General features: G+C 39.3%; 3 protein-coding genes across 5 annotated transcripts in view; 2 read left to right on the top strand and 1 right to left on the bottom strand.

Moving 5' to 3' along the window:
• Nucleotides 1–251: 251 nt before the first annotated feature.
• LOC103152474 (coiled-coil domain-containing protein 85A-like) lies at nucleotides 252–18,225 on the top strand. 2 transcript variants are annotated; one of them, XM_007572943.2, is made up of 4 exons: nucleotides 252–1,043; nucleotides 3,596–4,658; nucleotides 13,694–13,751; nucleotides 14,598–18,225. In XM_007572943.2, the coding sequence occupies exons 1-4, from the start codon at nucleotides 795–797 to the stop codon at nucleotides 14,611–14,613; spliced, it is 1,386 nt and encodes a 461-aa protein (XP_007573005.2). In that variant the 5' UTR covers nucleotides 252–794; the 3' UTR covers nucleotides 14,614–18,225. The 2 variants fall into 2 exon arrangements, with proteins under 2 accessions (XP_007573005.2, XP_016516599.1); XM_016661113.1 differs by lacking the exons at nucleotides 13,694–13,751; nucleotides 14,598–18,225 and adding an exon at nucleotides 5,063–9,352.
• Nucleotides 18,226–21,089: 2,864 nt separating this feature from the next.
• ciao2b (cytosolic iron-sulfur assembly component 2B) lies at nucleotides 21,090–24,539 on the bottom strand. Its single transcript, XM_007572941.2, has 5 exons — nucleotides 24,393–24,539; nucleotides 24,087–24,166; nucleotides 22,570–22,695; nucleotides 22,385–22,430; nucleotides 21,090–22,066 (listed from the first exon to the last, which is right to left on the bottom strand). The coding sequence occupies exons 1-5, from the start codon at nucleotides 24,517–24,519 to the stop codon at nucleotides 21,966–21,968; spliced, it is 480 nt and encodes a 159-aa protein (XP_007573003.1). The 5' UTR covers nucleotides 24,520–24,539; the 3' UTR covers nucleotides 21,090–21,965.
• Nucleotides 24,540–24,655: 116 nt separating this feature from the next.
• LOC103152469 (contactin-associated protein-like 4) overlaps nucleotides 24,656–26,953 on the top strand; it is a 62,194-nt gene continuing 59,896 nt past the window's right edge. For both annotated transcript variants that reach the window (XM_007572940.2, XM_007572939.2), the window contains exons 1-2: nucleotides 24,656–24,740; nucleotides 25,394–25,459. In XM_007572940.2, the coding sequence (XP_007573002.2) occupies nucleotides 24,711–24,740; nucleotides 25,394–25,459 (96 nt within the window). In that variant the 5' untranslated portion in view covers nucleotides 24,656–24,710. The remainder of the gene's footprint in view (nucleotides 24,741–25,393; nucleotides 25,460–26,953) is intronic.

Here is a 26,953-nt window from a genome sequence, read left to right as displayed (position 1 = left end):
AAGGTGTTTTTGTTAGCATCATGTTGCAAAGTAAAAGTAGAGGACTGCGAAAAAAAGAGATTTGACCCACACACAGCTGTTATTTAATTTGAAATGACCTTGGTGAAAAAAAATATGGTGATATGCTGCACATTTACTATTTTTTTGTGAACCAAAGAAGGGTTTTATTTTTTGCAAAAATAAAAATAAAAAATAAAATAAAATAACATAAATAAATAAATAAAAAGAATCAACAGAAAAACAGTGCCAATAATTAATAATAACTGGGCCAATAATTAATAATTGTTAGTGTCCACTAGGTGGCGCCAAAAGACCAAGTGGCTTTAGTGTAGAGGGCGGGACTGAAGCAGGATCCGAGTTATTGTCATCACTACCACACCTTATCATCCTGGCTCTCTGGATAGGAACCTGCAGCCTGCTCTCCTTGCAGCCCCCCTTTCCTCCTCCCCCTTTTCCTCCTCCTCCTCATTTGTCGGACGGCTGTAGTGCGCACTGAGCAACGGCAGTGCGCAAAAGGGCCGGCATGCACCTGGAGGAACCCGCCCTGTAAAGCCGGTTCCAGACTCTGTTCGGAGTTTCAGCCGGATTGCAGGAGGTTGCTCTAACAGCATGAATATAGCGGGGCGGGTGCTGGAGCTGAAGCTGCAACATGGGCGTGGGTCGAAACGAGCGGGATGTAATTTCGCGGACATAGTTCGGCAAAAGAGAGGACCGTGCAAAAGGATCCGAGTTGTGATCTGAGCTCGGGTTCGCTCGGATTCACCACACGCAGCACTTTCCCGTCCCTGACCGGAATGATGGAGAAGGGCGCGTTGCAGCAGCAGCAGCAGCAGCAGCCTCTGTCCAAGAGCGCGGAGCGTCCGGCGGAGGATGTTGCCAAAATCCCCGACCAGGAGCTGCTGAGGTGGAGCAAACCGGAGCTGGTGCGGCGGCTGCGCCAGACGGAGACGGAGAAGAGGGCCGTCATCGTGGAGCACGGCAATCTGATGCGTGAGGTGAACCGGAGGCTTCAGCAGCACCTCACGGAGATCCGGAGTCTCAAGGTGAGGAAGAGTGGGGAGGGGCCCGGGGAGCAGAGGAGCAGCAGCAGGGGCCCCCTCAGGGTTTCAACTCGTTTAGTTACAGGAGGAGCGAGCGAGCATGCTGTCAGGGTGCACATCTGTGTGGAATGTCAAAATGAAACGCTGCAAATACATCCTGCAGAAGTATTCACACCACTTCAACTTTTGCCACATTTTTTTTCCCTTCCAAGTTCCAACCACAAATTTCACTCGATTTTATATGACAGACTCAAAGTAGCACTTCGTGATTTTAAAAAAATTCTTCAACTAATGCAATAATAAGAGTTGGCGTGCATTTGTTTTCAGCCCCATTTACATGGATACGCTTGAATAAAATCCAATGTAAGCAAACCTCAAAAGCAGAGAGATAAGAGTTGACTTGAAGGTAGATAGAGCTCAACACGGAACGATAGCAGAAGATGATGACCTGTTAGAGGTTGTGGAAGGTTGGAGACGAGGGTGGAGGTTCACCTTCCAGCAGGACACCCAGTCTGAACACTTACAGGGTGGCAAGTGAAGAGTTGAAGAGTTGAAGTCCAGACCTAAATCTCTTTAAGAATCTGTGTGAAGTCATTAAACAGATGTTCACAGATGTTCTCCATACGATCTGAATGAGCGTCATCTGCTTTATGGAGAGGAACGAACATAGATGTCCATACAGACTGACATAGTCTAGATCACGTGTCAAACTCAAGGCCCGGGGGCCGAATCTGGTCCGACCTAGCTCTTTATGTGGCCCTCTAGACTCCAAATTACATCAGTAAGTCCCTCCAGTTTTTTCACAAATCCTCAAAATTTACACAAAATCAACAGATCTCCACATTTCTTTCTGATTTTACTGCAAGTTTTTCTCAAAATTGGTCAAACAATGGGTTTAAGTCACTGCTGCCTCAGCCTTATTTGACATCAAGTTATAATGTGTGACCGATACAGCAAGAAATAAAGAACCACATTTGACGTCATACAAATAAGCACAAATATAAAAAAATTCCTTACAAATATTTCCAAATTAGCATTGCAAAATATGTGATTTTGATTACAAAAGCCACCAAAACAATGTGAAAATCCTGGAAGGTTAGCTATTTAATAATATTTTAACAGTTTAATTGGTTTTATCTATACATTCTGGCACAACCGGCCCTTTAAGAACATTGAGATTTTTGATATGACCCAAAATGAAACTGAGTTTGATAACCTGGTCTGGATGTTTAGAGCTGGTAGAGACAAACCCAAAAAGACCTGCAGCCGGACCTGTAGCCAGAGCTGGTTCTAAGTGTTGGCTCTCGGGGACTATAGATGGAAGACACATTTTAAGATTTTCTCTATACTTAAAAAAATAAAATGTAAACTCATCATTTACCGTCCACTTCACAAATATGCATTATTTTGTGTAAATCTGTAACATAAAATCTCAGGTATATTGGGTTCTATCGCTCAGTCACAACTTCCTGAAAGGGGCATCGGCTGAGCCACTGCTGCCAGTAACTTCCTGTTTTCCTTCTATAGGTGATCCATCTGCCACCTGTGCTTAACCCACTCACGTCACAATCATACCTGTCATTTGCACAAATAAACTTTAAACTCATAAAGGAAAGGTGGAATTCAGTATTGTAACGTGTGAATCACACGCAGCACTTCCCTGTCCTGCGTGTGGGGAATGTAAAGCCTGGCAGGCCACCAGGCTTTACTTGTGCCCCCACCAGGCTTAGGATTGCTTATTTATTAGTTTTTTTGAATGTCTGCAATTTCTAAGACTTTACAGTTGGTGTTCAGGTATTAATCTTCCAATCTTTCAATAACACATAATCACCAAGTGATATTTTCAAATTTCCTGTCAACTTTAATCATTTTTTAATTCAAAATCACAACGGACCGCTGGATGAATGACTGCAAAGTGCCCCAACCACCAGACTTGGCAAGTTTTCTGAAGGAAACCTTGTTTATACAAAACACACATGGCAACAGGTCAATCCAAATAAGTGAAGATTTGCAAAAACACAATAAAGTTTATCCGTTTGAACATTAAATGTCTTGCCGTTGCAGTGAATTCAGTTGAGTGTAAGTTGAAAAGAATTTGCAAATTATTGTATTGCGTTTTTATTTATGTTTTACACCATGTACTGAAATTGGAATAGACCAGTGGCTATGTCAGGACAAGGAGGCAAAACGTCTGCTTTTGGCTGTTTTCTTTATGATGTTTTTCTGTAGGTTTTCGATTCTCTATCTGGACTTATCTTGAGAAATGTCAGCACAGATATTTAATAGTTGGATCGGATATTACCTGCAGTTTCAGTTTCACTTTAACAGCAAAAATCTACATTTGTCCTTGATCATTTTATCCAAAGAGTTCAAAAGGTAAAAAAAAATTGTGATTTGGGTTTGAGAAAGTAGCTAAAAATATTAAGTGGAGAGGCTTGTCTGTCAGCAAATGATCAGTCACAACAGAAATGTGCACGTCATTCCCTGCTTATCTGCTCTCTATTTGTGCGTGTGTGTGCGTGTGTGTGTGTGTGTGCTGTCTTTATGTAAACCAGGACGTGAACCAGAAACTGCAGGAGGACAACCAGGAGCTGCGGGACCTGTGCTGCTTCCTGGATGACGACCGGCAGAAGGGGAAGCGGGTGTCGCGGGAGTGGCAGCGCCTTGGCCGCTTCAGCGCGGGGCTGATGAGGAAGGAGGTGGCCGTCTACCTGCAGAAGTTAAAGGAGCTGGAGCAGCGGCAGATGGAGGTTGTCCAGGAGAATCTGGAGCTGAAGGAGGTGTGCTTTATGCTGGAGGAGGAGCGAGCCGCTGCCACAGCTGGAGGAGGGGCCCACACCCAGGGAGATCCCGGCTGCAGGAGCTCAATAGACAGCCAGAACAGCCTGTCTCAGCTCGGAGGGGGCGGGCCTACACCTGGCTTGTTGCGGGACGTTGGCGATGGGAGTAGTACCTCCAGCGCAGGAAGCACGGATAGCCCCGATAAACCACACCACAAGTCACCTACCCTGAGCTCCAGTGTGAGCCCAGGATCAGGGCCAAGGTACTCCTCCTTGGAGAAACATAGAGATATGTGTGAATCTCCAGATAGGAGAAACAGCTCAACCCCTGAGTACCAAACGTTCCCTCAGTCTTGCCGCCCCCGTGGCGGGTCCCTTATAAACCTAGCACCCTATGGGCTTGGAGGACCTTGGCCTGAGAAAAACAGCAAATCCCCCACCAGGCTACCTTGTGACTCCAACTCCAAACCCTCCAGCTCTGAGCTACTAGCTCAAAAACCGTTTCTGATGTCAGGGAACGCGTCACCAGGCTGCAGGAAGGGATCGGCTAAGTCCAGCCCAGAGCTGAGTCAGAGGAGGTTCCAGGGAGACAATCTGGGGGCTGGCTGCAAAAGTCCTGAAGCTAAGCAGCCCACATCAGGGTCCCTGGAGTACCTGAGGAAAGGCCGGGTGATTGTTGGGAGTCCAGAGTCTATGCGGCACCACCATAATTTCCATCACAGCCCTGGAGGGGAGAACAACAAGGGAAGGCACAGCGGCGGGTCCCCGGGCAGGGAGAGGGCTCAGAGGAGGGCTGTTGGAGAGGAGATGAGCCCCCATCATCAGAGTCTGTACAACGGTAGGCACATTCATTCTTAATTCATATATTAATATTACTGCTAAATTATTAGCCCAGATTGCTATATTTATCATTAGAAGAGATGCAATAATCAGAATTTTATATCCAGTTTTCAGTTTTTGCAAAGCTTCGACCTGCCAATACTAATTTTGTTTGATTCAGATGTTAAAGGAAGATATGATAATAATGAATAATGAAGCCTAGGTGGAGCAGACGAATTGTTCGATACATGGTGCGTATCGAATAGATGGCCCATTATTGAACAATTCAATACAGATACATGTATTGTATCTATATATATATATATATATATATATATATATATATATATATATATATATATGTATGTGTGTGTGTGTGTGTGTGTTCACGTATATGCTGATGATCAAGTTGCACTCCTACAGGAATACTTTTCTCAGCTTTGTCTCTGCTCAGTCAGGAGCAGAGAGAATCAGCAGCAGCAGCCAGGAGCTGCTTACACATGCACATTATTGCCCTTGTGCCTTGTTATCTTATACGTTCTGGACTGTGCATAAAAAAAAAAAAACAAAACAAACAACAAAAAAAACAGAACAAGAAACATATTGGCCTTCTGAGGAGTCCTTTTCTAATTTTAATGCACAGATGATGTTAATCATGATTTGGTCTGACAGGCCAGCAATTGATGGCAGTTTATCAAAGCAGAGTCGTGGAAATGTCTTGATAGCTGCCTTGCAAATAGTTATTGTGAAAGAATGGGAGCAAAACATGGTGATGCATTTAGCTCGTCCTGCTCATTTGAACTGATAGCATTATTAACTTCAATCAATTGAGCCAAACATCTTAAAACAATATGCTAAAAATACGTGGATGTGATATTGATTATCTTATGACATTAATATCAGTCTATGATATTAGTGAATAGTATACTGTTTTCATCATGTTCTTCATTCTGTTGTAGATGCAAGCAAAGATGCATTCTGGAACTAGTTTTTGACTGGAATCAAGCATTTTATATCTGACTGACCAAATACATAAAAAATATCCGTTGGCAATCAATAAACTCAGTATTTAGTAAATTGGAGCTACCAGTTTGCATTCACAATCACAATCTTTTGTGCTTCTGTTGTTACTAAGTGGAAAAAAATCCAGGAAGTTAAAGTTAAGTATCTTCAGGGTTGGTGAGTTTCTTATAAATGTTTAAAGCTTTAAAGTATTTGCTACCCATTGAAACAAATCTCCGGTTCATTCAAGCTGCGAGCCATTCTATCCTTGGACAAGACATTTCACCCGTCTTGCCTGCTGGTGGGGCTCAGAGGGCCCGGTGGGGCTCAGAGGGCCCGGTGGGGCTCAGAGGGCCCGGTGGGGCTCAGAGGGCACGGTGGGGCTCGGAGGGCACGGTGGTCTGCCTCGGAGCAGCTGTGGCTTCAATGTTGCTTTCCACCATCGGTAGATGAAAGGCTGAATAACTGATTGAAGTGTGAAGCACTTTGGAGATCTTTGACTTGTTAGATCACTATATAAATGCATGCCTTTTACCATTTAACGTTATTAAATTTCTAATTTTATTCCTAAAGAGAAGGTTGATATGGTCAGGATCAGTACTAAAAGCTCAAAGCTATATAAAGAAAACAACAAAGAAGAAAACTGAAAGTAGTCACTAAAAGATACTGCAGAAAACTCAGTCAACAATGATTATAGATCTGCTGCCCTTATGGTGCGTTCACACCAAACATGTTACGCAAGTCAAAAATCCGTCCAACGCTTCAGGTTCGATGCGTCTGCACTTTGAATCCAGATGCTTGACATTTTACTCTACACCTAACGTTTTGCGTGTCTGGTTTGCATTCAAAGTCTATGTGGAGGCGCGTCGAGAGCGCGTCAGACATGTCAGCTCTAGCCATTGTTTTCTGTTGGACACGTTGGACGCTCTTGATGCGTCAAACACTCAAACTCTCCAAATCCCGCTGCGCTAAATGCTCGACACGCCTCCACATAGATTTTGAATGTAAAGCAGACGTTTGGTGTGAACGCCCCATTACATTCCACAACATGAAGGTCCTGGAGAGACTCCTGTTTGCCCACCTGAGTAAACAGACAAGCACATATCAGGATCCTCTGCAGTTTGCTTATTGCCCGTGGAGTCGGCGGTGAAGACGCCATCATATACCTGCTTCAACAAACCCACTGTCATCTGGACAAAGCAGGCAGCCCTGTGAGGATCATGTTCTTTGATTTCTCCAGTGCATTTAACACAATTCAACCTGATCTGCTCTGTTAGAAACTCCAGAAGACACCGGCGGAGGCCTCAACAGTCTGTTTGTGAGGTACAAACTGTGGTCTGTACCTCACAAACAGACCACAGTTTGTAAGACTGAAGGGAAGGACTGTCTGTCTAACAGCAAGATGGTTAGCAACACAGGAGCACTGCAGGGCACTCACCATTCCTCTCACCATTCTTTTTCTCTCTGTACAGTTCAAGCTTCCAGATCGGAGACTGATAATGGGAGTCAGACTCCCATTATCTACAGAAATACTCAGATGATTCTGCAATTGTCAGGTGTATCAAAGATGGACAAGAATCTGAGCACAGAGAGTTCGTGAACTGCTTTGTGGCATGGCATTGAAAGAAAGAACAATGTCATGTAGATTTGAGGAGAAAAGGCGTTAGGCCAAATCCTATTTTCGTCATGGGAGAAGAGGTGGAAGAATATAAATATGACCCATTTTAAGATTTTTCTCTATACTTAAAATAACTCTGTCATGAATTTTGAATTGAATACGAGTTACAGCAACATTTATTTTCCCTTTGGGATCAATAAAGTACTTTTGAATTTGAATTTCTGTTTGGTGCATTGTTATTGTAAGTTTGTTGACAACTGGGTACTTAAGCTTCTAGAAATGTTCTTCCACTCAGAAGCAGTTCTTAGAATATTACATCTAGGGAGGAACAGTTAGAGCAGACACAGCAGCACATGTGCCTTTGGACGTGCCGCCTAAAGGCACAGCATGAGTCTGTTAGTCGTGTGCGTCTTCAGAATAAAATCAGCTGGACTTCAGTCAGCTTCCAGAAAGCTCGCAGTTGTTCTGGCACGCTGCACATTTACATTTAATTCTGTCTTTTCCTATCTCCCTCTCTCACCTCTTGTTTCACAGTAATCTGTTTGGAGCAGCGTGAAGCACAGAGCCAGACAGATATCGGTTTGTAACCTATAGACCCTTGAGAATTACATCAGCTGTGCCGCGCTGCTAAGTAAATTCCCAACGATGCTCGCACATTTCCCTCAGTCTCAGAGCACCATCACCACAGCCATAGATTGGGAATGAGTGCTGTACGTGTGTGTCTGAGCATCGGTTGTTCATATTAGAGTTCTTGCAGCACAATGTGAAAAATTCAGAAGAAGATTACAGTTCGGAACGTGCAGTCCTTTCTGTGGACCAGGGGACACGAGTTGTTGATCTGCTTTATTACAAAGGCTCTTAACAAGCAGTGCTGGTAGATTTCTCGGTGAAGAAAAGTAAAATGACCGGGCCTTGCCATCTAAGCAAGAAGTAGTTCATAACAGGTAGGCCACAGCTATGTGAGCAATAAAATAGATCATTAAACATGCAGGGAAGTAACTGTTAGACTGATGAAGATAAGGTTTCCCTGTGGAGGGTCAAGCCATCAGAAATGCTGAAATGAAAATGAACTATGCAAATCTTCATTTTGACTTATAATCGTAGTTATTTATTTCCTTCACAATGTCCATTTACATTCTCATTTCCATTTAGAACCAAATAAATCCACCATAACTGTAAACTAAGCACAGCAGTCACACACAGCCCCGTACCATTAGCAACACTTGAGCAGAATTAATCTTGATCTTAAGCAACCACATCCCCTTCCAACGCACTTAGTACACAAAATGAAATACACACCCTTGTGGGCATAAACACAGGAAAACAAGATAAATGGCTCCTCCAGCTCTGCTTGTGGAAGTAAATGTGTTGGGCCTCAAGTTGACACAAAGACAACAATTCTGACAGACAGGACAAGTTAAAAAAAAAAAAGCTACAGAAATATTTTATGAAATAGTTGCCATCAGCAAAGAGGGAAACAATAGATGTTTATCATTGTATTCACAAAATCAATCATATCTTTCATTTAATCTATAGGTGTTAATGGTTTTCTATTGCCTTTCAATATATCCATTGCTCCTGCACAAGAAGATACTCATCTTCTGATCTTCATCCATCTCCTCCACCTGTTATTCTTTCTGTTTTCATTTCTTTTTTCCAACATCACATGGCTCTCTTTCTTAGCAACCCCATCTTTGAGAGCAGTTCCCCTCCTCTTGGTGCTGTTTTGCATGCAGCCAGTGTAAACCTTAATCAGGGAGCCTCCATCACAGACTAGTACCTTTACAAATGAAGGGTCTTTAACTTTGAAGGTCTGTCTCCACTGCAGTCGGTGTGCTAAATAATTCAGTGGGCACCAAGTAACTTTCCATACTTATTCTGCTTATAACAATTCATGATTTTACTAAACAATTGACCTTGAGATGAAGAAAGACAAGATTATTAGGTTCTGGCACATAGGTCAGATCGAAATGGTGGTGGTGCGAAACTACCCCAACCTCCACCTAGATCTCCGCCCAGCTCCCAGCCATCTCAGTAACTGGTTAAGGTTGTTCTGTAGTGGCCAATGCACTCTTGTTTTAGAGGCTTGCAGGCACAATCGTCTGTCGCATGTAGAAAAGGCTTGAATGAAGCGCTCTGATAGATGTGACGTTAACACCTGAACTGCAATCTAATGCTGCCTGCAACAAGTTCTCCAATTTCTTTTCAGAGAAAATTCAAAAGATCAGAGGATTAATCTGCACATCCTCTACAAAGCCAGTACCAATGGTATGCCCAAACAAAACAAATTCAGGAACAATGACAAAATTTCAACTACTAAATTATAAAAACCTTGAAGAGATTATAAGTCAGTTAAGCTCCAGTTCCTGCTGTCTGGATGTCCTACCCACACATTTCTTTAAGAAAGTCCTGCCTGTCGTTGCTAATAATCTGATCCAAATAGTAACTCATCGCTCTCTTCAGGTGTTTTCCCCCAGGCTTTGAAAACAGCAGTTATCAAACCACTGATAAAGAAAGAACAATCTAGACAAACCACTACTGCAGAATTACAGGCTGATCTCCAACCTCCCATTCATCAGCAAAATTATTGAAAAAGCAGTTTTTAAACAATTAAATAACTTCCTAACAATAATGAATCGGTTTGACTCCTTCCAGTCTGGTTTTCGTGCTCACCACAGCACAGAGACGGCCGTCTCCATCAATGACACGGAGACGTGTTCAATGATATCCATATAAATACAGACTGTGGGAGAACCACAGTGCTGGTTCTGTTGGACCTCATTGCAGCTTTCGACACTGTTGGCCACGACATTTTACTGAATCGACTGGAGAGTTGGGTCGGACTCTCCGGTCCAGTGCTCAACTGGTTTGAATCTTACATAAAGAACAGGGATTTCTTTGTTTCAATCGGAAATTTCTCATCAGAGAGGTCAAAGGTCACATGTGGGGTACCCAAGGTTCAATCCTAGGACCCCTTCTTTTCAATATTTATATGCTCCCACTGGCTCAGGTTATAACAGGAAATAAGATCAGTTACCATAACTACGCAGATGATACACAGCTCTACATCACGATGTCACCAGTTGACTCTGATCCTGTCCAATTACTGAACAGATGCTTAGAACAGATAAATGTGTGGATGTGCCAAAACTTTCTCCAGCTGAACAGAAACAAAACTGAAGTTATTATCTTTGGACCTAAAGAGGAGCAAACTAGAATCAATGCACAGCTTCAGTTATTACAACTAAAAACCAGCGATCTGACCGGAAACCTGGGAGTAGTGATGGACTCTGACCTGAACCTTCAGAACTGCATTAAGACAGTCACAAAGTCGGCCTTCTACCACCTGAAGAACATCTACAGGATTAGAGGACTGATGTCTCAGCACGTTCTAGAGAAACTCATCCATGCGTTTATCTTTAGCTGCATTGATTACTGCAACAGCGTCTTCACAGGTCTGACTAATAAATCAATCAAACAGCTGCAGCTGATCCAGAAGCTGCTGCTCACGTTCTCACTAAAACCAGGAAGATAGAGCACATAACACCAGTTTTAAAGTCCCTACACTGGCTCCCTGTAGCTCAAAGAATAGACTTTAAAATACTGTTGTTAGTTTATAAATCACTGAACAATTTAGCACCACAATACCTTAAAGATCTGTTATTGCTGTACCAACCGTCTAGACCCCTCAGATCTTCTGGTTCTGATCTGCTCTGCATCCCCAGAACCAGAACCAAACGAGGAGAAGCAGCATTCAGTTTCTATGCACCACAGATTTGGGACAAACTTCCAGAAAACTGTAAAACAGCTGAAACACTGGGTGCCTTTAAATCTCAACTTAAAACCCACCTGTTTAGAGTTGCTTATGGCAACTCTAAAATTAGGATTAGAGTGTGGGTTTTGATGTCTTCGATGTTTTTAATGTTTTTATCTTTAGTTTTTATCTATTTATTAATTTCTTTTTATTTCTCTTTCTCACTGTTTATGTTTTAATGATATAAAGCCCCCCAGAAAACGTCCCAGTTAAACGACGTTTAACTGAAGTCCTAAAAGGGGTGCAGGTTTTAAAGTTTTTATCTTTTTTAATCTTTTTCAAAATCTCTTTCTCTTTCTCACTGTTTATTCAATGTCACATGCTGTTTTTATTTTAATTATGTAAAGCACTTTGAAATGCCTTGCTGCTGAAATGTGCTATACAAATAAAATTTGATTGATTGATTGATGTGTTTTTATGCTGCTTGGAAACCACTGCACATAATAATCAACAAAGGAAGTTCAGATTCCGAGGTCAGTTCTGGACTAACAGGACAATGACTGATGCTCCGCTTCACAGCTCCACAAGACACAAACGGTGTTCCACAGTATGTTTAGATTATTTCAAACTCAAAAATACTTTGATCCCAAAGAGAAGTTAAATAAGTTGTTTAATTTGTTTTAAATGTTATTTAGACATGTTCTTCTCTATTAATTTCCTATTGGGCTTGTGTGATGAGGCGACAGTTGATTGTCCTCGTCCAGCTGAGCGATCAGAGTAATTTGTGCTGCCTAGTGGTTCGTTTGGCTCAAACGGCGGCAAAGTGTGCAGTGGGTGTATGCATACAGGCGAGGCACAGACACATGCATATAAATGCAACATAGACGGCTGCTCTCCAGTTATGTAGCTGAGGCTTAGCGCAAGTGTAGTTTATGGACAAAATGGAAAATAAATGTCTGGTCTCAACAAATGGGTGGAAGAGTGCACCATAGCGTATACATATAGTTTCTGTGTGTGACAAAGATGACAAATATTCAGTCTCTTGCTATAAAATAAATCTCGACCTAAACATGACTGAGATGCTTTAGCTGGTCAGAAATGCACGCATGTACAGCTCAATCAGGAAAACACTGCTAAAAGTGGATTGACAAACTGTTGAGTCATGGTGTGCGAGATTTTATTAGCAGTCAGACACTTTCTTTTTTTCAGTGATTCTATGTACTGTACATAAAGTAGTTACTTCTTCTCATCAGGTTTTCTGAGCGATCAAAAATAATACACAGCTCAATAAGAAAGTCAAGCGGCTCATCTAATGCTTATAATATGCCTAAAAAATTATAATGTTGTATCTTATGTAATATGAGTGACTGTGTGTGTGCGTGGTGCGTGTGTGTTTCTATTTCTGTGTAATTTATGATTGGAGGTCCTGTGTTAAAGACAGACATGCTAACTAGGCCAGCAGCTGCTTCCCTGCCATTTTATCTCCTGTCAGCTTTGAAGTTCTTTTTTATCTTCAATTATGCCAACCCCAGACCTGTGGTGACCACCTCACACACACACACACACACACACACACACACACACACTCCAGTCATACACACATGCAAATGCTCCTAATGAAAATATCTTGGTAGAAAAAACGAACAGATGGGAAACAATAGTGTCCAGGTGTCAGCCCCAAGCATGTTCCTCTGTTATGTATTCAAATTAATGCCATACTATATATGCACTTTGCATGAAAGTGTGTGTTTGTGAAGAATAAGAATTGGACTGATTGACCTCTTTCTAGTGTGAATGTGTCCTTTGATGGTGGACTGGGTGCTTCATCCCTATTTAAAGACATAAACCATTTCTTCTTTGTCTTGGTGCTGTTTGATGAGATATGCTGAACACTTTTATCTGGCCTGTATGCAGTGATGTGATTCATATATCCTGCAACAATTCCTAACAGCTGCAAGACTGGGCGAGTCTAGTGCAAAGCTCTTTTAGTAGTCGGTAAAACTAGAAGAGTGTTGTATGAATTTACCATTCAGTCCTTTTATGTGTGCATACTGCCTACTGTGTTGCCTTTCTTTACCTGTAAGACGTTATGTGTGATAGAATCTGTCTTTTGTATGAAAATCAGAAGAACGAATGGAATTCCTAGTGAATGCAGAAATTCGTATAAAAGGTATTAAAAGTGATCAAGTAAAAATACAGCAAAACAATTTTTCCATAGTGAGTGGATGTTCAGAGTGAGTATTTTGATGTTTGCTGGACATCAGGTCCCAACTTTCGATATTTGACTTTCAGATAGCATTCACCGAACGCCGTCTAACCTCTTCCTAAATCGTGCCTGTTTCTCCATCTGTCAATGGGCTTGACAGACACAGTAAGGTGCACTGAAGCAAAACAGAATACACAGCTGTGCACCAGACCAGAGTCCTGCCCAGAATAAGAGAGAGAGACAGTAGAGTGTGTCTCTCTGACAGGCTAGACCTTTGGGACACAACCAGAGGCGTAAGCAGGTCACCAAATGAACAAGAGCAGGCTGAGTGTGTGAGAGATGGATTGAGTGGTGGAGTAACACAGGTTCATCCAGAGAACCTTTTTACTTGTCAGGCTACAATATTTACTGTCTTCAAACACTTAACTCATAGCCATGACACATTCTAATTGTTGCTTGTGGTGATTTTTACAGCCCTGATATCTGCTGGCTGCTGCACCAATTCCTGTCGGACTGTAAAGCTTTGGGACAGGTAAGCCTCCTATCTGGCCACATGATGGAGCCAAATCACCATCTAGCTTGGCCAGCAAAACGTCTCAAATTTCCTCTTGATTGTGACTCATTGCCACACCTTCACAATGAAGTCTTTTTAAAAAAGATATCTTAAAATAATTCAGTCCTGCACCTCCAGGTCAGTTGGGGGTGCAGCTTTGCAGTTTCTTCAGTTGAAATGAGAAAAAGGAAGAACTCCAACAGGAAGTCTTCTGTTTCCCAATATGGGAAACACAGTGTGGTGCTTTTATCCAAGTCAAAGACCATCCACTCCTTTCTATTCCTCAGTCACAAAATGTGTAAATTTATTAGTTCTTTAAGATTAAAAGACATAATTAATATCATTCTTGTCATAAGTTGAACAACTTTTGACATGCTTTATTGTTATAGCTAAATCTTGTCTGACTCCATCTACAAATAAATTAAATGGCATTTTTGAACGGGTGAGAAACATTTTCCTTCTATAGTGTAGTACTTCTATCTAGCCATATCTATCTAACTTATGATCGATTTATGTTTTTGCATCCACCTGAATAATGTGCAGTTGCGCCACTGTCTATCATTATTCTGAAACTGTGTTTCAATTCAGTTCTGTGTTTAGAGGAAAATGTATTTAAACTTTAAACTTTAAAGTAATGTAGATCTGTTCCCTCAGGCCAGTTGGGGTCACAAGTTTGAAGTTTCTTTAGTTGGCAGTGGAAAAAGGCACAAATTAATATTTAATGTGCAGTAGGTCACATGTGTCTGCTAGAAAGACTCGTCCCTGCTTTCTGTTGGGTCCACAAATACATTGAAAACAGTTGTTCGTTGCCTTCTTGTCTTTCAGCTTTGACGCCTCCTGACCAGGACACGCCTGTTGATCTGATGCTGCTCTGACAACACACACACATGCACACACACCACAGAGACAGAGAGAGAAACGGGGGGAAAATGGACCAATGTTTAACTGGGTGGCTAAATGGTTGAAAAGGAATCGGCATAAAACAAAGACTGAAGAATGAAACACGGCCACTGAGAGGTGAAACTCTGGAAACACACATTCTGCCCTTTCTCCTGTTGCTGCTAATGCTACTATGCATCTCTACTAGGTAACAGTAGATGTTGTTCGTCGTGTTGGATAGGTGAGGACTTATCCCTCCTTTGCCAAAAGGAAGAGAAAGAAACGACTAAAGCTGCTCAGAATCCTTGTTGCCAACAATATGGTTCTACCTCTTTTGACAGACAGCATCCTCATAGAAGACATTCGATACGTGAAGCAACGTCTGATACTAACACTGAAGGTTAAAAACCCCCTCAACAGTAATAACAGCTGGCATTCGAAACACTGCAAACACCCATGTACTAAATAAGGCTCCTTCTTTGGAACAAAACATACCTTTAAAGCACAAACTCGAATTCAAAAGATATTTTCTCTTGCTGCATAGGCCATCATCATCAGGCAGTTTCAATAATTTTGTCCTCTAACAATAGGCAATGGAGATGTTGGTGCAGGAGGTTCCAAAAAGACTGGCAGTGTAAGGACAGGGGAAGTGTAAGTGTGGATCAGTGCGAAGCTCTTTTTTTAAAATCATAACATATTGTTCAGCAAGACCGTCTTGCTACTGTAATCAATCAACCCTTTTGTAACTTGTAAGCAGATCCGTAGATACAGCCTATAGCTCACAATGCTCCTTAAGCATATTAATAAAGTCTTATTAATATGTAACATTCTGTTAACAATTTTATTGTTCGTACACCAATCTGTCTGATAAATGTTAATATCAGTTTTAAGAATTGATTATTTTCCTAACCATTATTGGATATTTATTACAACCAAAACAAATGTATGTAAATTTGAAGATCCATTCATATGAAACAATCTTGCAGGGCAGTGAGAGACCTGGTTACTTTCTCCAATGGCAAAAGGGCGAGAGGCGGGGTACACCCTGGACAGGCTGACAGTATTTGGTGAAGGTATTGATTACAGAGTATCCACATTTTTAGGTTTGGCCACATATATGATCAATATGCAGAGGGTGATTGAATTAAACATCAGACATATACAAATCTACCAATCAATGAATGTGAGTTGTCCTTTCCAATTGCAGTATTGGATACACTTGTACTAGGACGATAACTTCAATATAATATTTGTGCAACACATATTGTAATGTCGATTCTATAGTGTAAACTACAAATAAAAGGGAAGGTTATGATAAAGGAATCAAATGTTCAAAATATAATTCAAAAGTTTACAATTTTAATGTTTATTAAAAGTTTACTGACCTCTCAAAGAGGATTTCAGAGCCTAATTTTGGGACTAATCTCTTAATCTGAAATAGGGAAGGAATTCAAAGTCTTAAAATCACTTGGACTCATTAACTTCCACCACCAGAACCACCATTGAAGAAAGATCTAAGTTCCTTACTGTAGTCTAAAGTTGAGTTCCTTTCACTAAAGGAACTTACATGACAATTGCAGCTGTAGTTGCCACATGCCTTGTTGCCTCTCAGCTCAACATAGATAACTGTCGCTTTTGGCCACAAGGTGTCTCTGAGACCGGCAGCTGTTATTTCTGACCCAGGTCATTTAACATCCTGGTCGTTCCTGACTTTGGATTCAGAATCTGATTGGATATTAAGAGGATCTTATTTTTAAAGTTACTAAATGCTATGGAGCGCACAAGGATATTTCTGTGGCCACAGTCTTGCTCATCTTTACAGAAAAATAGACGAATTATATATTTGCTTACAATAAGAACAAAAATATTTTTAGTAAACAAATCTAGCGAATGATCAGTCAGCATGTGCTACTGGGAGAGGAGCAGGCATGAGGATAGCTAATAAGAAAACTTTGTTGCTTTTAGGGATTCTTCAGACTAGAGAGGAGAAGAAAGATGTCAACAACATTTTTCTGTAACTAATTACTTTTCCGATTCACACTTTTGGAGGTTTATGGGCAACATGAGAATTAAGGCTGCAGTATGTAACTTTTATTAAAAAAAAAAAAATAATAAAAAAATAAAAAAAATTCTCACACATTTATAACATATTTGAGACAGATAATCTGTGAAAAAAAGAAGAAGAAAAAAAACGAGCTCCTTTTACTTCTCCCAGTGCTTCCAATGCTAATTAGAAACAACTATTCAGAGCCAAAAGAAGAGTCTTAGCTTAGCGCAGTCGATCATCCCTCCTTCACTCCCTTCCTTTCTCTCTGCTACGATGCAGCTTCAGAGCCTGTTGTGAATGCAAAGGATATTCAGCACGGCCACCGATGACAGCGGATAAACGGTTTACCTAAAAAGGAGAGTTGTTTCTCTGTCATTAGCACATTTAGCATGAGGATGATTGGCAGCGCTAAGACACTCCTCCTGGCTTTGATTGGTTGTTTTTGACCGGAAGCGGTACATTTCTTCAAACAGAAATAGCAGCACTACCTTTTCACAGATTATCTGCTTCATATTATACTGCCACAACATGGTGATAGTTACAAATATAAAAATATCAGATTTTTTTTTTAATAAAAGTTACATAGTGCAGCTTTAATTACTTCTGAGGAGGTCATGAGCAATGATCTTTCGTACTATAGGAATGGTAGTGTGAAATGAATGCATACCCCTTCAGTTTATGACATGCATAATCTGATCTCTTTTCAATACTTGTAAAGTAATCATCCATAATTGTTACTGCTTTATTTATTCCCTAAGCCTGACTTCATACTTCTTGGATATCAAATTCAAACCATACGTATTTTTGTATAGCACAAGTAGCAAAGGATAAGTACAAAGTTATTCTTGCAGATTAAAAATGAGGGTCCAAATCACACTACCCAATTACCAAAAACACAATTTCTTTTTGATAAAGTCATAGTTAGTCTGAAATTATCAATGCAGTCACATTGCTTAACAGAACTGTCCCAAATAATGAAATATAACAAATGTTACCAGCATATCTTACCTTCAGTTCTCAGACAATAGATGTGAGATTGGAAGGTGTGTGTACAACTTCTGAAAATGTAGCATTTAGTTATGAGCACCTTCCTCTGCTGTTTTTCCACAGGGTTACAAATTTGTTTGGAAATATTAATGCTCCTTGTTAAGCTTTTTTTTTTTTTTTGGTCAATATCTGCTCCTATGTCAACAGTGCTGCAGTATTATAAACTTTGTGTCAGCTCTCCTAATGTGTGGTGCTGTGCTTGTGTGTGCGCCATTTTGTGCACCTCTGGGTCGGTGACAATGTACCTTGAGCAACATTTTTATAAATAGCAAGCAACACCACGTGTAATTGGACAACAATTACATGTTGTTCAATTCAACATGTAATTTAACATGTTACAGCTCATCTATCTTCTACTTTTATTTGTTTTTTTTCATGGCTCTCCTGCTTATTGTACAAAAGAGCAAAGCTCTTTCTTTCAAAAAGCTAGATTGTACAAAAGTTCTTTGTACCACAAGAGCTTCAAGATGTTGGTTCCAACTGTGCCAATATACTTATAACTCTGTAAGAGTAAAAAAAAAATGAAATTCAGATTTTGGAGTATATATTCCTTCAGTAAATTTCTTTAATGGAGGTTTGAAATCCACCTTGTGGAGAGATGTTTTCGCAAAGTGGGGTTCTACTAAGAGGTCATCAACAGTAAATATTCTACCTGTAATAGATAAGCTAATAGCTTTTTCATCAAATTTAGCTAGTAAGAACACATGGGGGAAAAGAAATCCATACTCAAATGTCAGCACTGATGTGAACAAGTTTACCAAACTATTTAAAAAGGCATCTTGTCTGATTACACAAATGTCTGTTTTTATTTCTTGGAACGTATATTGATCTGCTGAAAAATACTGAGGCTGTCTCAGTTCATATTGCTTGACAGAACTTTTTCTATTTTATGAACTCTCCAGAACCCAGAGAAATACTATCACTATTGGCCTAACATTCAGATGGCTGAGAATGTAAAGTTTATTTTAAAAGAAAGTAAAACTATCTAGTTGTAATGTACTAGTTATGCGAGTTCTTTTAGTCAGGGGCCATTTTTTCCTAAAAACACTCACGCAAACACTCACGTACGCCGTCACTGCATTTACATCTGAGAGTTCCCTGGGAAGGTAGCATCACTGTGAAAGTCGGCCTTTCACAGTGATGTGTAGAGCGTTTTTCACAATTTATTTACATGACATAAACTAAACGTATATCATGCTTTATAGCTAAGTGTTTACATAGATAAGACCCTTTTTCATTGTTCTTAAATGTGTGTCAACAGAAAAAGCTTCACTGTTGTTTTATGACAACAGAAAAAGCTGCAGAGGAGGAGTTTTACTGTTTTGAGCAAAATAAAAACTAGGCGTCTCTATCTCTCTGCCCACAGTGCCCATAGACTGCTTAGTAAGGGATTAACTGGTCAAAAACTCTTAACAGAACCCCGCTTTAATAAGTCGAAACAGTAACTCAAAATGTAGCACGCCTATTATTAAATTAACTTCAAGCTGTCATTTACAGGAAGACATTGTTGCAAACAGGCTTCTGTGAATTTTATAAAAAAAAATGATCAACAGTCTCTCCCATACTCTTTTATCATAAAATTCTTCATCTCACTTTGTAACAGAACCACATTTAATTTTTTCCTCACTGGGATCCATGTTGAATGAATGAAGCGTTCCACACAGAAACGCTTCAGAAGTCTGAACCTGTGATTTATTTGACAGATGAAGCACAGGTACGCATTATTAAAGCTAAGGATGATTGGCCTTAAGTCTTGGAAGTGTTATATGAGAGGAAATAGTTTCTAAAGAATCTAGTTTTCCATCTCCTGAAGAAAAGACAAATCCTTAATTTATTTATAAGTGGAAAGTTTTGAGGCATTTCACACCGAAGGACATAATTCTGCTCTCGTCTGATGAAGTCGATACATCGTTTTGAGAAGAATGTGACGTTTTTTTGGACCATATAAAATCATTGACAATAATGTATGTGCAGAGACCCGTAGATAGACATATAATCCCGAGGCAACACAGTATAACCTCCCGACTCTGTGAAATGTTGTTTTTGTAGATTTGGTGAAACAAGCAGGAATTACGATATATATTGAAAGACATGTTTTTAAAGTTTAATAGTAGTAAATCTGCTTTTATATAAATATTTACTTACAGGCATTATTTTTGACTTGTTGGTATTATATAATCACAATTATATATCCAGAGATCTATGTATAATATATGCTAATAAACTATCTTTATGTAGAAAATGACTCGTTATTTCCAAGTTATTGTGTGTTGGTGTGGATATGTGTTATTAGGAAAATATTAGCACCTTCATGGACACTTAAATATGCTGGAAATGGTTTGCGTCGAGTGGTGTGTGATGTTGGTCATCCTGAGGTATGTCTCTGCTGCGGTGCTCATCAGCGGTCCATAGCTGTTTTACATTCAAGTCACACACTAAAGAAATGAACAGGAATTAAAACTCAAGACACTATATAGATTTTTTTCCAAGTAGGTTAGTGGTTTCAACCCTTTTTTTTCTGTTAATTATGATTTTATATCTACAGCTAATGAAAACATAATTTCAAATTTGTTGCAAGGTGATATGTTGCAGCAGCATGACTCTAACCCAGCGGTTCTCAATTCTCGCCCTTCATTTTTAGATGCGTTTCTATTCCAGAACAACAGATTCAATGATTGCATGACCTCTTCTGCAGCTATCAAGTTTTGCAGAGACTTCACAATATTTAACCTGTACGGTATAGTGATTTTCCTAATACTTGCATCTGACTTTAAGCCATTTTTGTCACGTATGATTTTGTTTTGAAGGACAGAATAATCTTATTTTTGACAGTGGCTGATTTTGTGTGTGCGTGTATATATAGGGATGAGGCAGAAGTTGAGAAACAGAAACAGGGTCATGTCCAGTAAGGAATCCGACGTGGGCAAAGCAGGGAAATCCAAGACAAAACGTGGTTGTGATTGTGGTCAGGCAAAGGAGGAAATGCTACTGTGATGGCCTGGGTTCAGGAAGATTTTATGCTGCGGTACTTCCAGTCAGAAATAAGACTGCATATAACTATATCATAACTGTGGGGTTTTTCCAATACGTAAAAACAATCCAAGTGCATTTACTTCTCAATTTTATCACATATTTATTAAATGGTTGGATCAAAAACTTCTAACTACATTGGTGTTCAAGCTATCTTCTAAAATAAGCATCAGTTGGTTAAACACCATGTCACATTAAAGGATAAATGAAAAACTGTTCAGTGATTCTGTGTCCTGGCATAGCGGCGCTTTGTTCTGGCAGACTGAATTTCCCACACATAGACCACCACCTAGTGAACAAATTGAAACGGTACACATTTTATGACAACCTGTATTTGCAAAACAAAGATGGGACAACCTTTTATGATTAGATTTGAAACTCGCATATCAACAAAATACATGCTAATCAGTGGGGTAAAAAGTGGATGTGCACTCTATGCAGTGCCATGCTACAGGGGGCGCCAGAACGAATAATGATTCTTCTTGGTATTCTCTGTATTTGACAGCTGTTTAAGCATTGAAAACAGCCAATAATGAGCAGATAATGTGTCTGCATACACAAGCCACTTTCTTTTTTTTTTTTCCCAGTACACCTGTTGAATACTTGTTAAAAAATAGTGAATAATGCAATCATATTGGATATCTGTAGGGTCCTAATCATAGTAAAGACCATAGTACTAAAATTTAAACAGAGCATTTTTTTTCTTTGAGAAGAAAAACATTTAAGTGACCTTGAACGTTGTGTGATTGGGTTGGTCTGAGATTTTCAAAATCTCCAAGTATGCTGTAATTTTTAATGCTTTAAAAGTCGAACAGAATGTCCAGGAAAGAGAACAAATAATCATTAATCTGTGGTTGTGGGAGCAAAGACATGTTGAACGGATAATTGCTGGAAGTACAAGACGTTTTCTGAGCGATATATTTTACTAAAACTATATGCACATTATATACAGGTAACAACAAATGATGTACATAAAAACTTTGGTTTAAAAATAAAGCAAATCTTAAAATGTGTTACTGAAGAAACATCTGACGTAAACCTTTGCTAACTTGGAGACAAGCTTCTAATCTGTAGCCTTTCTGGTTGGTTATGTATACCAGCTCCATCTCCACATCACAGACAGACAGGCGTGATCTGATGGGTAAACGATAACTGGGAAACGAAGGAAAATATCGTACAGTCCAAGATGTTTAGATGGTCCTGCTGGACAAGCACTGGTTGACTACTTCCAACAGAGACGAGTTCTCCAAAGCTGCTGCCACTCTTTCTTTGTCCGCCAGCTGTTTGTTCACTGCAGATGGAAACAAATATACATTTCTGTACTGTTCAGTCTGCTTAATGTGACAAAGGGAGCATTGATCAAGTTTTGATAAATGCTTGATATCAAGCATTGCCAATTGATTGGCTTTCAGTTGGTGACTATTGAAAGCCACTCCTTTCAGTGGTCACCAGTTTAAGCACTAAAAATCATTTGTATCAGTCTTATGTAAAATCTATATTTTATATACGAGATTCTTATGTAAAGAATCTCAATTTTGGGTTTTCTCTCTCAACAGTTTGATATGCATCTGCACGTTCAAACATTTAATGTGCTTTAGCATTTTTCTACCTGCTTCTTCTGAGGCATGAGTTCCAGGAGTGATGTGAACATCAGTCTGAGTAGTAAAAGAGAAAGTCTAGTTAAACAAAAAAAAATAATAATAATAATAATGATGCAGTACATTTTTATTTACCAACCAACTCATAAGAGCAGATAATATCTAATGATCATCTTCTATATCCAAGCAAACTTACTTTGAACCTGTCTGGCAAGGAGCGCAAAAGCTTGACCTTGATGGATAGACCAATGAGTGTCGCCATGCTGCAGTGGGGGATTGTGGGAGTGAACTCGACACTCACAGTACTCTCTGTATCATTGACCTGAAGATACAAACGCAAAAAAAAACACACAAAAACAACACACCAAAATTCAACTTGAGGAAATTACTTTGTTGAAGATTCTTCTACCGGCACACCTCCATAATTTGTGGATCAGACCAACCCTGATGAGAAAATACCAATCTGGAATCTGAAAGACCGTAAGGATCTCAGGTCAACTTCCAGAAGTGTGTCTACTTCCTGGTCAATGACAAACGAAGGAATTAGTCATTTTCTTTAGATTTTGTCGCTGGCAAAAAATATCTTTCTTCACATTTTGAGAGATCAAACATCCCTTGAGAAGGAAGCATCATTGATGAAGGTAAGAAATTTAATGGAATCAGGCAATAGGTGTAGCAGTACTTTGCTAACCACTCATTAGCTGCATTTTCATGTGCGCAAGTCATAGTCAGTACTATACTAATGTTGAAAAAACAACTTTGTGATTTCATTTGGTGTAATTAAATATGAAACTAAATGAAAATTGTACATAAATAATTTGGACACACGATGAGTCATTACAAATCATGGCAGCAACGGATGTAAACAGTTACACATAATTCAGCCTTGGCGCTAAAACTCATTATAGGAGACGCTGGCGTTTTATTCAGGTCTTATACTTGGCCTGAATAAACGTTTAGTGAAACTGTAGTCTGCAATTTTACAGAAGAGCTATGGATACAACATGTACGAATGAGAACTTTTTATGGACTGCGTAATGCTGTGAAAGCTCTGGTGGAGACAGATGCACATTGTCTGAAAAAAAAAGAAACACAAAACAAACCATCAACCACTTCCTGTCGTCTACATTGTTTAAACCATAAGCAACATCTGGCTGTTGGTCACGTGACAGTGTGTTTCCAATGGAGTTTTGCGAAATACACCTATTTCTATATGACGGAAAAACCACTTCATCATAGCGCGAAAACATTTTGTAGAAAGACAGGTTTTTTTTTTAAGTTGCCTTGTTTCCATTAAGTCAATTTATTTTTGTAATTTCAATTTGCACAATTGTTCCCTTCAAAATATATTAATAATCAGAATGGAAATTGAGCTCATTTTATTTTATCATGCGATTAATTGCTTTTTGGAACAGGCTTGCTAACACAACTAGCAAAAATACCCTAGAATAAATACAAAATTACTTCTGAAAGTAATTGGTTGTTTTGGTTTCATTTCCTGTTTCAGAGTAAAAGGGGCTAAGCCCAAATGCACGCCACACTTTTCAGATTTTTGATTGTAAAAGCAAAATAGACAACAAGTATAATATTTCTTTAATTTCACACTTAGGCAGAATTCCTCGTTCGTCTGTCACATAAAATACAATGAAGTTTGAGGCTGAATCTTTTCAGAACCCGTTAGTGGTGAAGGTTAATAAGAATTTAAACACGAACCTTAACTCGAACCTGCTCGACCACGTTGAGCTCCTCCAGAGACAGCGGATGCTCCGGGTCATTGATGGATCGGATCAGATGTAGCACAAGTTAAAGAACATCAAACATTTATTCAGCATTTATTCTGCATGACTGAAACTTTTTTTTTACTCTTATGCATCAAATAATATAAAGTGCAGGCGCAGGTTTCGTGGTTTATTGTTTGCTATAAATTTTATCTACTTTAGGACCGTTCTCAATTTTGCTAAGTTACATTAAATACAACCTGAATTGCAGAACATTTGCATCATTTTTTTTAAAGGATATCAAATATTTCCCTGTCGTCGATGGGGTCGTGAACGTCTTCGTCCTCTTCGGACGCTGTTAGCATCCTGTCCCCGGAGCGCTGGAAGATCACCGGGTTCGCATTCTCCAATTGGACCCCTCCGGACATTTTCACCTATATTTTATACGCCTTTAAACGGAAATATATATATTTATAAACCGTTGTGCTGCGTTATTGTGCTGGAAAGAGCAACCTGACGGAGCACTTCCGGGTTTAGCGGAAACACCTTATATTATGTCTATGGGAAACACAACGTCAAAGAAAGCGTCTTAAAGGAACAGTTCGCTTAATAAAAGAAGATGAGCTTCAAAGGCGTTCTATGTTCAAAGGTACTGCCGCTCTTTCTGATTTTAGCTAATTTCGACCTAAAACAGCATAAGCATTCAGCATTTACCACACAAATAATGTAAAAAAGGCATTTTTATTTAATTAATTTAAGTGTCTCAACAATAAGCGCCTTCGAATGTCCAAAAAAGCATTTGATGTATTATTATTATTATTATTATTATTATTATTATTATTATTATTATTATTATTATTATTATTATTGAAGTACAGAGTAACATTTACCCAACATTGTTGCCAATAATACCTGTAAAGGTAAGTTATCAACAGACGTACAGGAAAAAATAAAAAATAAATAAATAACCTTCGGTGTCCCAGAAAGATTAAGGCTTAGTCTCTGCTCCTGAGCTCAGAAAATTATTTCTCAGATTTTTTTTAGAAACGCCTGACTCTATTAAATCAGAACCAAAACATTACTGTCTACATCAACTCTGTCAAAGACGCAAAATGCATTAAGCCTTAAGGCATTTTGATCATGCCTCAGCTTTTTCTGCATTGTTTTATATACTGTAAAGCAACTGCAATTACCTTGCAAATGAATGATTTTGTAAAAATAAACTTGTCTCTCTGTTCTACACTGATAATTTTTAGAGATGGGCTTGAAATACATGGTGTAATTTTTCCGTTTGTCCTGTAGATGGCAGAGTCTTTTTATTCTAGCCTGACACGCACCATGGCATGTTGGTGGAAAACCCACAAACAGGTAAGATGTCTACTTGCTTATCTGTATAGTGGTCATTAGGGTACGGTTTCCTGTCAACAGCAATAATTGGGGAAAGCTGGGGGGGAACATGGACAGAGTAATTCTGCAGAGCATACAGTTATATTCCATAAAAAAAATAAAAAATAAAAAAACATTATTGAAAAGTCAATTTAACTTAGTTTAGTAGGTGAAACCCATTCCACACACATTTATGCACAGATTTATGTTTCAAGGCTTTATTTCTGTTATGATTATTTCCCACTTATGCCGACATTTAGAATACTATATAAGCCAATAAAAAAACATACTTAACATATAAACTCTCTCTCTCTCTCTCTCTCTCTCTCTCTCTCTCTCTCTCTCTCTCTCTCTTTTCTACCCATGGATGACAAAAGTAATCAGTCTGGTGCAAAATTGTTCTTTTCTTTTGAAGGACGATTTTGCTTACACAGACTTCATAATTCATTTTATTTGTTGTTTCTGTTGTTTTGTTTATTTATTTTGAATATTTAAAATGTCTTCCATTTCCAGTGTTATCCCTCATGGCATACTAAACTCCCATTTATTTAATATTTTATTGTATATATTTATATTATAGTTTCTGTGTCATTACCATTATATTACTTGAAAATGGTCTCAAATCAACAATATAATCATTTATCACAATAATTTCTGGGACAATTTATCATCCGACAAACTTTGTTATCGTGACAGGCTCACCGGCTGAAAGGTTGTTAAAAGATACTTTTAATCCAGCAAACTGAAAGCCATATTTAATTTGACTGTACAGCTGATCTGTGATTATTCGAATATTTTGAGCACAGTTTATGAAGACAAAATATAACAGCATACCGTACTTTAATGCAGAATGACAAGTGAGAGAAAACTGTGAACTGTTAAAGACAAAATTTTTGGCTAAAGCCAACACATGTACACAAATGTATCCTCTTGTACTGTCTCAGCAATGCTGTCAAACATGTAGGGACTGCATGCTCACTGCTTGTCTTAGTCCATTAGTTTGTGTTTATTCTTTATTTCTGAGAGCACAGAGATCAACACAGTCCTTTGCAATCTGATGTTAGTCAGACACTGTTTCTGCAGTTGAGCCCAGAGCAACACACCTGATGTGCTTTAAATGAGACCACAAAGCTGGTGACAGCCGGTGCATCACCTGAGATATAAAAAGCAGCAGCGGTCATCAGAATACAACCTTCTAGGAAGAGAATGTTTCACCACCTGTGACATTTTAGCATTTATTCGAAAAGATCGAGCTCCGGAGAGATGTAAAGTTTTGACAAACTTGGTATTTTCAACATCAGACAACATCGCTGACCACTTTGTAGCAGTTTGTCGAGTTTGTGCTGAGACAAAAGCACATTTGTTTGCTAAAGTGTCCCACTAAAGTGTTCAAATCTCCTGAACTTGCTGAGATTTCATCATACCACAGTCTCAAGTGGCAAAATGAAAAAGTAATAAAAAGTTGAAATCCAAAAT

Source organism: Poecilia formosa, unplaced genomic scaffold, assembly GCF_000485575.1.
Source record: "Poecilia formosa unplaced genomic scaffold, Poecilia_formosa-5.1.2 Scaffold311, whole genome shotgun sequence".
NCBI lineage: Eukaryota > Metazoa > Chordata > Actinopteri > Cyprinodontiformes > Poeciliidae > Poecilia > Poecilia formosa.
This window is presented reverse-complemented; position numbering and strand designations above follow the sequence as displayed.

Coding starts and splice junctions, on each gene's coding strand:
- LOC103152474 (XM_016661113.1), top strand. CDS start 795: ATGATGGAGAAGGGCGCGTTGCAGCAGCAGCAGCAGCAGCAGCCTCTG. Junction 1,044..3,595: donor CGGAGATCCGGAGTCTCAAG/GTGAGGAAGAGT, acceptor TATGTAAACCAG/GACGTGAACCAGAAACTGCA. Junction 4,659..5,062: donor TCATCAGAGTCTGTACAACG/GTAGGCACATTC, acceptor GCACTCCTACAG/GAATACTTTTCTCAGCTTTG.
- ciao2b (XM_007572941.2), bottom strand. CDS start 24,519: ATGTCCGGAGGGGTCCAATTGGAGAATGCGAACCCGGTGATCTTCCAG. Junction 22,696..24,086: donor TCGAGCAGGTTCGAGTTAAG/GTTCGTGTTTAA, acceptor TTGTATCTTCAG/GTCAATGATACAGAGAGTAC. Junction 22,067..22,384: donor TCATGCCTCAGAAGAAGCAG/GTAGAAAAATGC, acceptor TTCCATCTGCAG/TGAACAAACAGCTGGCGGAC.